Here is a 12,621-nt window from a genome sequence, read left to right as displayed (position 1 = left end):
CCCCTTTGGCAGGGACCTGGCAGATAAATGAATGTTTAGAAACTAGTTTCCCATCAGAAACCAAAAACCATATTATTTTGTGATTTTTTGTTTTGTTTTGTTTTTCGAGACAGGGTTTCTCTGTGTAGCTTTGCGCCTTTCCAGGAACTCACTTGGTAGCCCAGGCTGGCCTCGAACTCACAGAGATCTGCCTGGCTCTGCCTCCCGAGTGCTGGGATTAAAGGCGTGCGCCACCACCGCCTGACTTATTTTGTGAAATTTACATGTCAGTTTAGATATACTTGTAGAAATACTGCCTTCATGTTTCTCAGTCCTGTATAATATGCAGAGGTGGGATGGGTTAAAGATGAATTAGCATCAGTTTACTATAAGTATCTGATTAAAGGAGCCTTATAAAGCATTGCTTTCATTCACCTGTTCATTCATTAATTCTCCAAATATTTTAAGCACCTGTTCTTTCCTAGGCCTCTTTCTGAAAATCAAAGATTAAAGGACTGAAAATGAACAAAATACAAACTGTAGAGACATTTGGATATGATAATGCAATCTAATACTCTCTCATAGTTGTAATGGGCTGTATGGAATGATACTATCACTTAAGCCCTTGGGGAACTCATTTTGTAGATAATAAAATAAGGTTGAGAGAGCTTGATGGATTGTCCTGGGGCCGCTTAGCTGGTGGGAAGAACAGGAAAGCAACAGCCCGCATTTAACAAGCTAGGTTGTTTCAACATGGCTGTTAGCAACAGCCTTTGCTCTTCAGATCAAACTTGTGAAGAAGGAAGAGTGAGACTCTTACTTATTCTTGATGGCTAGGGAACTACAGCATAAAGAAATCAGTTTCCTCAAAGTCTCACAATTTGTTAATGAAAATGCTGGGCTGGGAAGTAATGTCTCTCTAGCAACAAATCCATTGACTGTTAGAACCCATAGAGCCCATATGTAGTGAGACAGATAGGAAAGCAGCCTGGCCCTACAATCCACCAATCCTCGGCCCATAACGCTGCTCTTCTTTCTTCCTACTCCAGGGAGGACTCATTGCCCTGCTCCTCCTATTGCTGGTATTCACAGTGGCACTGTACGCCCAGCGGCGCTGGCAGAAGCGCCGGCGTATCCCCCAGAAGAGCGCAAGCACGGAAGCCACTCACGAGATTCACTACATCCCGTCAGTGCTGCTGGGCCCTCAGGCCAGGGAGAGCTTCCGCTCCTCCAGGCTTCAGGCACACAACTCAGTCATTGGTGTACCCATCCGGGAGACACCCATCTTGGATGACTATGACTATGAAGAGGAGGAGGACCCACCCAGGCGGACCAACCATGTCTCCCGTGAGGATGAGTTTGGTAGCCAGATGACCCATGCCCTGGACAGCTTGGGACGGCCAGGAGAAGAGAAAGTGGACTTTGAGAAGAAAGGTGAGCCTTTTCAACATTCTGTCTTTTCTGGGGCAATCTGGAGCATGGAGAGAAGTGCAGGAGTTGGGAACAGAGGCAGGATCTTTCCAGATCAGATTGGGAATCTTCGGCCTATCACTCTGCTCTGTTATCAGACTCCATCTCTCTTTGCTCTTCACTCATGGCAGAACTAATGAATCAGTAACTGGAGTTTTGAGGGCATCAGAGAGTCCACAGTCCAACACCTCTGAATTCTCTTACCTGCCTCCCTTGACAGTCTTCTCACTATCAAGAATATGGCCTATTTCTGCAATTCATATTAGAAGGTTTTTGTTTTTTTTTCTTCCGTAGTGCTTGAAAACTGTGTTGGTCCCTTTTGTCCATAATAAAGTAAGTCTGATCTTCTTTCTCCAAGAAATATGTTGGGAATTCTGTCAAGAGAAAAACAGAAAGTGACTGTTACTTCTGTAAATCAGCCTTTTCAGCCTTCTCAAGTGAAATACATTTCAGGCATTTCGCCATCCTGGAACTGTCTTCAGGATGGAGATTCTCATTTTTCACATCTTAGAGTGTCACACCTAGGCTGACACCCTTCCTTGTTCAGCTGGGTCTGTTCCAGTGTTGAGCAAAATAGAATTTTCACCTTCCTCTGTCTTAATAACATAGCCCACAACCCTAACATACTCTCCATCCAGCTTCAGACAGAAAACAGAAAACATCCTCAAGGGGGAAGAAGCAGGTCACTAATGGTCTTGTTTGCTTTCTTCTTCCTACTCCATCCTTCCATGCCCCTCTTGTCCTCTCTCCTGCTCTCCCTAGCGTGGAGATAGTACATTGGAATGGAGTCTGCACTGGCAACATAGCATTTATCGATAGGGATGACAATAGAAACAGAGTTGATACTTACAGTATTGCCACTTCTGTGAACCTAGGCAAGTTACATATTCATCTCCCACCAGATGGTATGGCTGCAAGTGTTCTGCTTTGCAGAGGGCCCGGGAGGTTTCAGTGAGTTAAAACATGTGAAATCTAGGATTTGTAGTCAATGCCCCCCTGCTGCCTGCTTGCTATTGATGTTACTGATTTCATATCTCTTCAAATTGGTTCCAATGAGCCAGATAAGGTATTAGACCTGCAATAGAAATGTGGAGGACAGAACCTCTATCCTGCCCTCAGATAGCATGCTGGGAATATTCCTGGAGATAAGTCACAGCAGAATGGTTAAGAAACAAAATCCCAAGCTTGAATAGAGCCACAGGTCTCTCCATGCTGCACAGCCAGGATGTTGCAGGGCTGAGAGCAGAAATACAGGCCCCAAATGCTGTAGGAAAACAAAAACAAAACAAAAAACATCCTTTTCTATAGACTGTTATCTTCTTGTCTACAATACATGACCAGCGTGGACTGTAGCACATCCAGTTGATGGTCCATTGCCCTGAGGGATTGGTTTTCCCCAGCTTTGTGCTTCTTGAAGTGGATAAAGTTTGTTCATTCCAGATTTCCCACAGGTTAGCTGCCAAAAGAGGGAGGGATTGTGTGACTATCAGGACTGTCACAGGGAAAGACAGAATAGTGCTGGATCGAGGTTACTCCTCAGAAGTGGAAGGAGGGTTCAAGTCCTCTTGTTTACTGAGATGTCCTAGTTCCTGAACCTTCCAGTCCTCCTCCCATCCCCTAACAGCTTAGAGTGACTCTTCCTCTAGTGTTTTCTGTTTTGCAAACAGAATTCTTTCAGACAAAATACTATTCTCAGATTCTCTGAAATCTAAACATCAGTGTTGAAAATGCCAGTTGACTGTCTGAAGAAATGAATGTATGACTCCTGAAAAGTAGGCAGTGTGGTAGAGTGCAGGGTGCTGAACTGTGAGTCCAACTCCTCAGTTTACCAGCCAAATGTCTTAAACAAACAAACAAACAAATAACAAAAAAAGTTATTCATTATTTGTTTCCACATCTTTAATGCCCGTTTTCAGCTCTTACCCAAATAATTATTTGTCAAGTTCATGAGACTCGGGTACAAGAAGAGAAATGGAGAGTAAAAGCTGGCAAGAGGGGAACAGAACACATTCCTTTTGAGTCTCAACATCACAGAGAGTTCCATCTGACCTTGAGGAGGCAAGTGTTAAAAGCTATCCCTCACAAATATGGTCCTGAGTTCACAGTCCTCCTCCATCTACCAGGACAAATCCATAAAGATCTAGCTATATCTGTGCAGTTCAAGTCTGAGCTCTGTTGTCTCTGGTGATATACAGAGAGAACCATGGAAGTCTGTTCTTTAGAAGGCACAAAGTATGATCAGTATGCAGAGATGGGAAATCCCTGAGCACTGAGTATCAGAATGCAGTTAAGGAGTAGGAATAGGCTCCAGTGTTCTAAGGATCATGAGGTGATTACAACTTATGAGCATTCGTTAAACATTTACAAAGAACCAGGAGAGAAGTGTTTCAAGGTTCCCAATTCCAAAGATAATCTTCAAGGATAAAGAAATATAAATTATCCTGTTTTATCATTGTACATTGTATACCTGCATGCAATCATCGTTCTATCATCCATAAGTATGTATAATTATAAAAACAATACTTAAGGATGCAAAAGTGACCCTACTGTCTTTTGAAATTATATAGCCAGAGGTAATCCTATATGCACATTTCATTCTTGGAACTTGCCTTGGGTATAAAATTGTCTCAGCCCAGTTGAGTTGTACCAACCTCCTTTTGAGCTCATATATGCAGCTTTGCAAGAAGCAGCATGGAAACTGAAGGGAGACAGTTTTAAAGTGACAACTCCTTGAGGTTGCATGGCTCAAGGACATTGAGAAGGGCTGATGTTCAAATGGGATACGCTAATATAACTATATCCACCATTGATATGGAAAAGCTCTTCTGATGCTAGTGATATCCTACCTGTGAACCCAGCCAATACATGGTACTCTCCTATCTTCCTACTGCCAAGTAATGGCTTTGTGTTCCAGTATAATGCTTGAGTGGTTTTTGGCTTGTTAGAGTCTGTAACATGGAAGTTTTGTGAAGTGATTAATGTCTACCACTATTGGGTACACACAGTGTGATATTTGTATACTGTGTGAAGTTGTATTGTTGTTATTGGTGTAATAAAAAAGCTGAATGGCCAATAGATAGGCAGGAAGTGTAGGTGGGACTTCCAGGCAGAGGAAAACACTAAGAGAAGAAAGGTGGAGTCACTAGCCAGACATGGAGAGGAAAGAGGAGGTACAAGATGAAAGAGAGGTAGTACCACATAGCAGAATGAAGATTAATATAAATGGGTTAGTTGAAGTTATAAGAGCTAGTGGGACCAGCCTAAGCTAATTCCCAAGCTTCTATAATTAATCAGAAGTCTCCATGTTATTATTTGTGAGCTTATGGCTAACAAAAAAGGCATGTTACATACCACCCTTGACATCAAGTGAGAAAGTTGCTGAGTATTTACTTATGCCAATAAATGAATATTCATCACTATGCTTAATGCAAAAGGAAACTCAGTACATGTCAATTCTGATCTTTCTCCTCCCTTTTAAACTTACATTTCCTCCCTATAAAGAATATGCATGGAAGTATAAGAAGATCAGAATAACAAATGCATCAGTTTATTGAAGAAAGTTGTAAAAGGTAATGAATGCACATTGAGGTTTTTAATTGTATTTTATGATGAAAGAAACATGTGCTACTTATAATAGAAGAAAAGAGACATGGGAAAGAATGAAGGAAAGGTAGAAGGGAAGAGATAAAGACAGAATACTGGAATAAGACTAGAAGAAGAGAGGAAGGAAGGAAGGAATGAGGAACAAAGGGATTGGAATTTCATAAAGCAAGAGCTGAATTCTACCTTTGACCAGCTGCTTCCAGTAATAGGACTGAAAATAGACAAATTATAATAGCTTGATTCATATTTTCTTAGTATTTACAACCACATAGGGTGTGTGTGTGTGTGTGTGTGTGTGTGTGTGTGTGTGTGTGTGTGTGTGTATTTAACACCAATGGGGCTCTGTCCCATTATTCTGAAGGTGGGGTGGGTCTGCATGGAGTGAAGAGGAGGGAATATAGATGAATATCATCAAAACTCATTGTCTGAAATTCTCAATGAATTAATAATGCCTTTAAAAATCAATGTATCAAAAGTATCTTTCCTTGTCAGTTATACATTTCTACCTTACTCTATAAATGCCATTATGTGGATATGCTTAATATTCTGAACTCACTTTATTATTTGCTGTGTTAGTCATCGTTTTACATTTTTGCACTAACAGGGAGATAGTAGGCATCATACTATGTATCATTGCATGTGTAGTGAGCTAGGCAGATATTCCTGCAGCCTGTCAGACCATTTCTGTGAGGCAGACATATTCCTAAGTGCTGAATTGCTGCATCAAAGGAAATCCACTTTGATCATAGTACTCGTTTTCACACTGTATTTTGTATTCTCAAGGGAGTGTATGAAATACTGTCTTCCCAGGCAGATCCTAGCCCATACCATTGAGTGTTCTTGTAGAATCATATCTTTATTCACATGGTTGCCTTCATTTTTATGTGAACTTTTCTTTCAATATCCTCTGCCCCTCATTAGCATTGGTACTAATTTCTTTCTTTGTTGATGAATGGTCCTCTTATTTCTCCTATTATAACTATTTCTTGAACGAAGGAATGCTTCAAAAAATCTTCCCTCTGCTCTCCTACATTTTCTTGGGACCCAAGGTAGAGAAATCAAATATGTTAATAGCATTATTAAATTAAATATATTAATAATAGCATTAGATACAAGTAGTGGCCCCACAGGGATGGATCCAGAGGCATCACACAGTCCATCAGACACACATCCAGCAGTTTGAACTTTGCTGTGACTCAGGAAGATAGTCAAGTAATTCTCAGGTCTATAGGATACATGCTGGGAGGGTGGGGAATATTAGACTTTTACTGAGTACTTGTAATGCTCCTGATGTTGTCCTGTGCATTCTCTCATTAAGCCACTATCATTATCCTGAATGGGAGATGTATGGAAGTGTTGGGTAGAGAATTATTGCTGCTGCTGTTATTGGCTATTACTAGCTGATTTTTACTACTCTTATGGAATTTTCAGTGGAATATACCACTTGAACTAAACAACTCTATAGGGTGTATGTACTAACATTGTCCCCACACCTCACAGGCAAGAAAGTGAGGTTAAGCAATGTGTTCAAGGGCATGTAGCTTTAAAGTGGTTCAAACTTGAACATGAGAGCTTCTCTGGTACTCATGGGATTGTGACTAAGTGCAGCCCTCTGAGAGTTGGGGAGCCACTGAGTTCTTAATTCTAGGGATTTTCAGTACACACAGCAAGGGTTTGCATCACTGACAACTCTGGACATTAATAATCTTGGTAGTCAGCATATAATCTCTGAGGCAGGAAGCAGTTGCTTAGCAACTCTGAGCTTCTAAGTAAGAGATCACACTGCTTAGAGTAGTACCCAAGGTATGGCAAACTCATGTCTGATGGCAGTACAGCACTCCAACGTGTCAGAGATATGTCTCTTGAAACACCTTTCAATGAAAGTCAGGTAAATACCATCTTTGGATGGCTTGTATGTGTCCTCATAGGTCTTTCATAGCCCAAAGCCCCCCAAATGCCATTATTTCCATTCATGCATTTTGCACAGGTTCTGTGGCTTATTTCTCCAGGTCTTCAAACTTAAGCCCACTCATCCCTCTCTGCACTTCATTTCTCTTGCTGGTGTCCCACAAACACTCTTCCCTTCTGGTCTTCCTTCTTCTGTGGTGACTCTCTCCTTGTCCATTCTTCACAGAAACAGCCACTCTGTGGTGATTACTTTTATCCACAATCAAATCAGTTCCAGAGATCTCACCTGACTGCCATCCTCTAGACTCTCACCAAAATGACATTTTCTTGGGTCATTTAAACTGCTACTCTTCTCTAACAGTAGATTACAGGGGTTCATGTCTATTATTATTATTATTATTATTATTATTATTATCATCATCATCATCATCATCATCATCATCATCATTATGTCTGGTTAGCTTGCTGTGCCTTTCACTCAATCCTAAGTCTCAATATCTTGAAATAGATCAATCTGTCCACCCAAGGGACCATTTGCACAAACTTGTATGTTATAATCCTAGGACTCTCTATCTTCAGCCTCCCAAACTCCATCACTTCTAGCTCTCTTCATGAAAAATCCCCACCCAACTGAAACCATATCCATTTTTCTAACTACCAGAGAAGGTAACAGAAAGAAAAGGAAACTATTCCTGACTGCTGTCCATCTAGACAATGCATAAAGGACCTGTCAAGACTATGCTGGGATAACTAGAGGGCAGAGTATACAGAAGTGCATTACTTATAGTAGGGATATGTTGCATATACTCAGTAAGCAAGTTCAGAAAGATTCTCCAGCCTAAGAAGAAAAGTTTGAAATGGAAATTCTAAAACAATGTTTTGGGTTAGCATACAAACAAATGGGTCTCACTGTGACACTTTCATCCATATATAGCATCATGTTTTATGCTTATCCTCCTCCACTCTCTTCCCACATTCCCCTTTGTTCCTTCTTCCTAGGAAGGAAAACAAGAGAGAGTAATGGAATATGTACATCACGAAAACAGAAGGGGGACCTCTTTGGAGGAAGGAAGAAAAATAATTTTCTTAACACCAATCTGTCCTGTCCTGTCTTTTAAAGTACCTTTCTAATTCAACATTTTAAGGTGCCCCTTGGACTAAAGATGCACCCTGAATCACCCCAACTCCTCCATGAGCCATCTGCACAGGCATGGTCAGCCAGACAGAGAGATGAGCTTAGAGCACCTGTATCTTCTCTTTGAGCACATCTCCCTCCTAACTCAGCCATTCATTCACCTTAATCCCTGTTGATGGTCATCTGTGTGTAACTATAGAACAGCAAACAACATAAAGTGGCATTCCCCTAGGCACTTAGAAAGGTGGAAGGCAGAAATAGCTGTTATCTTTTGTTGACAGTTTAATGTATTTATATAATGAATCCTCATCACTTTCATCCCACTTCCATCTCTCATCACCCTCTGCCTCCCTCAGAAACTCATCTTTCCCACAATCCCCCCTCCGCCCCCTGCTTTCTTTGTGTGTGTGACCTGCTGAGTTCTTTTATTGGTCTTGGCCTGAGCTCTTTCACATTTTACAGAATATCTTCATAAATTTGAGTGGCTTGATAAACTCTGTTATTGACATTTTTGAGACACAATTTTACTCCTGCTCAAAGAAAGTAAGTCACTCACCTATGACATAGCATTTTGATGATGAAGTTTTCTTTGTGGTCATATCACTAAAGTTCATGTTCACTACTCTCGGTATCCCTGTAGTCGCCTGACTATCATCTGGCAAAATGCTTACCATATCTACATTGCCTTCCCTTGAGTCTTAATTATTATGATCTCATCTATGAATGCATTTAAACAAAAGCCTGTAGCCACTGGTCCTCAGGAATGGCAAAAATGGGTTTTGGGATTAAACATAATTTAAGTCATCCTTTCTAATCTGAGCCTGCAAAATTCTAGCTTAATCTGCTGTCATTCTGTTTCCTTTGTTGAGCTGCCAGGAAAACAGAGTGGGGAAAGACCTGTACTTCAAAATGCATCCCTTAGACCTAATCAAGCTGAAAAGTATTTACAATGTTGTTTTGTACCCCCTGATATTGCTCCCCAATTGGTAAGAAGAGTAGATGATAGAGGTATAATGAGAGCAGCTCATTTTCTCCTCAGTTAATCATCACAAGGAATGGATTGGTTAAGCTGATCATCTTAGAGCAAGCCCTGGCTTTATGGCTTCATGCTCATTAGGTCCTTGTCCCCAGTGTGCAAGTGGCTAGACTGGGCAGAAGCAGAGAAGCGGAGTCTAACAGAGAGGAACTTAGTCTTCCAGGCAGAAGGCCTCAGCTGTCTCCACACTCGCTAAAATAAGATATAGACAGAGATTTGTCATGGAATCACAAATAGGAATGTCACCAAAGCTGTCACCAGCACCCCTTAAAATGTCACTTCCCAGCATTAATTGCTGTGATAGCAAAACAAACTGATGCTCTCAGAGCCTGTGCTCTTCCTTCCTCCTCCCTCAGGATCCTCTTCCTGTGGCTTTGTCTCCCTCCCTGCACACTCCCTTCACATCCCTTAGCTCTCTGTCTCTGGGGACCCTCCAGGCATGCTGACTTGATTAGAGTGTGGCTGGCTAGGCAGCCCTCCCGCACAGTGACAGATGAGGGTGAAGGAGGTTTGATAAATGTCAGGGGCTTCAAGACAGTTCCCTGATTGATCAGGGCTAGAGCAATTTCCCAGCAACCAGGGACTTGTACCCTCCTGTCCAGGCCTATGCTGCAGTAGCTGGAAATGGCCCTGTGGGGGCTGCCTGTCACCAAAGTCCAGGAATGCTAAGCCCCAGCCCTCTACAGGGGCCAATTGCCCTCTTGTACCAGCTTCCCCTGCATCCTCTGCATTGGGAATATGGAAGACCACTCCACTGCCCACAAATATGTCCTTATTTGTCCTGATATTTGCTAATCATAAAAGCAATGCACATACTCATTGTAGAAACCCTAAAAATAAAAGAACACATCCTTTAGGAATTTATTACATTACTTTTTGAGCCCAATTTTCTATATTTTTCACACATCATTTTATTTCTTTTACTTCAATTTTATATCATAAACATTAAACATATTTGTATTTCCATCCATCTCATCATTGCTTCATCTTTTATTAATGAACAGTTATTTGCTTTATTGTTTGTTGGTTTGTTTGCTATTTTTCAGTCAACAGAAACAACCATGTTTGGGCTTAAACTTACTTTCCTCTGGGTATATTCCCAGGGGTAGAATTACTGGGTCCAATGACTGAATGTTTTAAAGTTCTTGATATGTTTCTTCATCAACAATTCTAATTAAACACCTACTCTGAGAAATATTTCGGCCATTGACAATAAAACAGTGAGGAAAACAGCTTCAAGTCTCTCTCTAGTATGTTTTCTACTGTGAAAAGACTATACATAAATGATAGTTTGGATGGGAGGCAATTAAAGGAGAGGACTAGAATCCTGACTTTACTGGTGTTGTGGTATTTGAAGGCAGGGCTGTAATGTTTGAAGAAATAAGACCTTTGGAACTTGAAGAAAGACCATTTTAAGGAGTAGAAGTGGCAGAAGCTAAAGCCTCTGGCATCAGTGTGCTGGAAGACTTAAGTGATATGAAGGAGAAGTATGATGAAGAAAGCTCTGGAATCAGTTGTGTCATATTATCACTGGAGCAAAGGTCTTAAAAGCCTTGAAAATAAGCTTATCCACTGTCACAATGAGTGCATTGGGGACCAATGGAAAAAGAAAGCACCAATTTCTTACTAAAGTGATAAGAAATAGAAGCCAAATGAAGAATGAAGATTAGTTAAGTGTGCGTTTAATCTTGAGAGGGGAGGCTTTGATTGAACTGGGGATACCCGAGGACAGCAACTTTACCCTAGAATCTCAGAGATAGAGCTCAACCTCCACATAATTGATTTGTTCTTATTCTTGTTTTGCATACAGGCTGTATTTAATTTTTACCTTTTTCCATTTTGTTTTGTGTGTCTGTGTGTGTGTGTGTGTGTGTGTGTGTGTATGTATATGTGTGTGTGTGTGTATGTGTCTGTGTGTCTGTGTATGTATGCACATCTGCATGTATGCATGCATGTGCATCTCTGAGATTGGCATAGGGAGTCATCCTCACTCACTCTTCTACCTCATTCGTTGAGGAAGGATATCTCAGTCAAACCTAAAGCTCACAGATATGACTAGTGTTGCTAGCCAGCTTGCCATGCGGATCCCCTGTCTCTGTCTTCTGAGGCTGGGGATATAGGCAGGCTGCCATGTCTACCTGTATTTATATGGTTCCTAGATACCTAAACTCTGGTTCTCATGCTTGTTTAGTAAGTACTATAAGTACTGAGCCATTCTTCCTGTCATATATTTAAATTTTTTGAAACAAGGTGTCTAGTGGGTGAGTACAGGATTTGTCAAATATCTTCAGTGCACAGGATGCATTGGCCAATCCCATCCCCAAGCAAAGAATTTCTTAGAAGAAAATGTGCATTCAGCTAAGATTGTGAAAAACAGTCCCCAAACCTAGGCATCAAAGCCACAACAGTGGCATGTGGATTTCAGAAGAATGCAGATGTCATACACAGTTAGGGTCAATGCTTCTGTGGTCTGTAATGTACCATGCAGACAAAAGATGGCAAGATTCATGTAGCACTTATTCTGCTGCCAGCATCAGTGGGAGTTTGTTCGGAGGTGCTCCTTCCTGTTCTTTGTGTTAGCCATTCTGGTTTCCTCTAGGAGCTTTTGTGGTTTATCTCTCCAACCCTTCCTTTATTGGTCACCTTGTCACTGAGTTCATCTCTCAGTACTTTGCCAAAGTAAAACAGTTCCCAAGATCATGCACACACATGCGTAACACCTCCTGAGCTTTTTTACCCTTGTCTTGTTAATCTTAATTGTCAACTTGACAGAGCCTGAAGTTATCTGAGAAGAGGAGCCTCCACTGAGGAATTCCTTGGATCAGATTGTTCTGTGGCCATGTCTGTAGGAGATTCTCTTGATTATTAGGTATGAGAGGATGCGGCCCACTGTGCTTGGTCCTATCACTCAGCAGGTGGTGTCAGGCTGGATAAGAAAGTTACTTAAGCATGAGCCTGAAAAAAGAGTCAGCAAGCACTGTTCTTCTGTGGTTTCTACTTCAAGCTCATGCTTGAGTTCCTATCCTGACTTCCCTCAATGACAGAATGTGACCTGGCATTGTAAGCCAAATAAACTCTTCCCTTCCTGAAGTTGCTTTTTGCCAGAGTACAGCCCTGCTTTCTTTTTCTTCATTGACTTTGCCACCATTTGGCACACTGTTCATATTTGTGTATATGTGGTGTCTAGCCTTAGGAATTCTATGGTTGTTTTTCAGTTCTAGATACTTATTGTTTAGAACATGCACTGTGACAAGATAGATCACAAGTAAATAGTGGAGTGGATGAACTGATATGTTGCTCTGATATGTTTTAATTTGGCTTCTTCAAGGGTTGAAATAACCTGATTCTTTAGTTTAGATAATGGAGGTTATGGTCAGTCGCAGAAGGGATATTAGGCACGGTGGATAGACTAAGACAGTTGTCAATGCTAAATACTTAGGAAGTGCTCAAAAGAAACGATGTAGTCAGTAACGCTAATATCCCCATGTTC

The 12,621-nt window shown here is 41.2% G+C and overlaps 1 protein-coding gene across 1 annotated transcript in view; it reads left to right on the top strand.

The window, feature by feature from the left end:
- The window catches only part of Astn2 (astrotactin 2), a 935,232-nt gene that overhangs the window by 205,450 nt on the left and 717,161 nt on the right, over positions 1-12,621 (top strand). Inside the window, exon 3 of the mRNA XM_036178556.1 lies at positions 1,029-1,413. Within this exon, the coding sequence (XP_036034449.1) occupies positions 1,029-1,413 (385 nt within the window). The remainder of the gene's footprint in view (positions 1-1,028; positions 1,414-12,621) is intronic.

Source organism: Onychomys torridus, chromosome 2 (genome assembly GCF_903995425.1).
Source record: "Onychomys torridus chromosome 2, mOncTor1.1, whole genome shotgun sequence".
NCBI classification, from domain to species: Eukaryota; Metazoa; Chordata; class Mammalia; order Rodentia; family Cricetidae; genus Onychomys; species Onychomys torridus.
The sequence above is the reverse complement of the archived record's forward strand: the minus strand, read 5'-3'. Positions and strand labels throughout refer to the sequence as shown.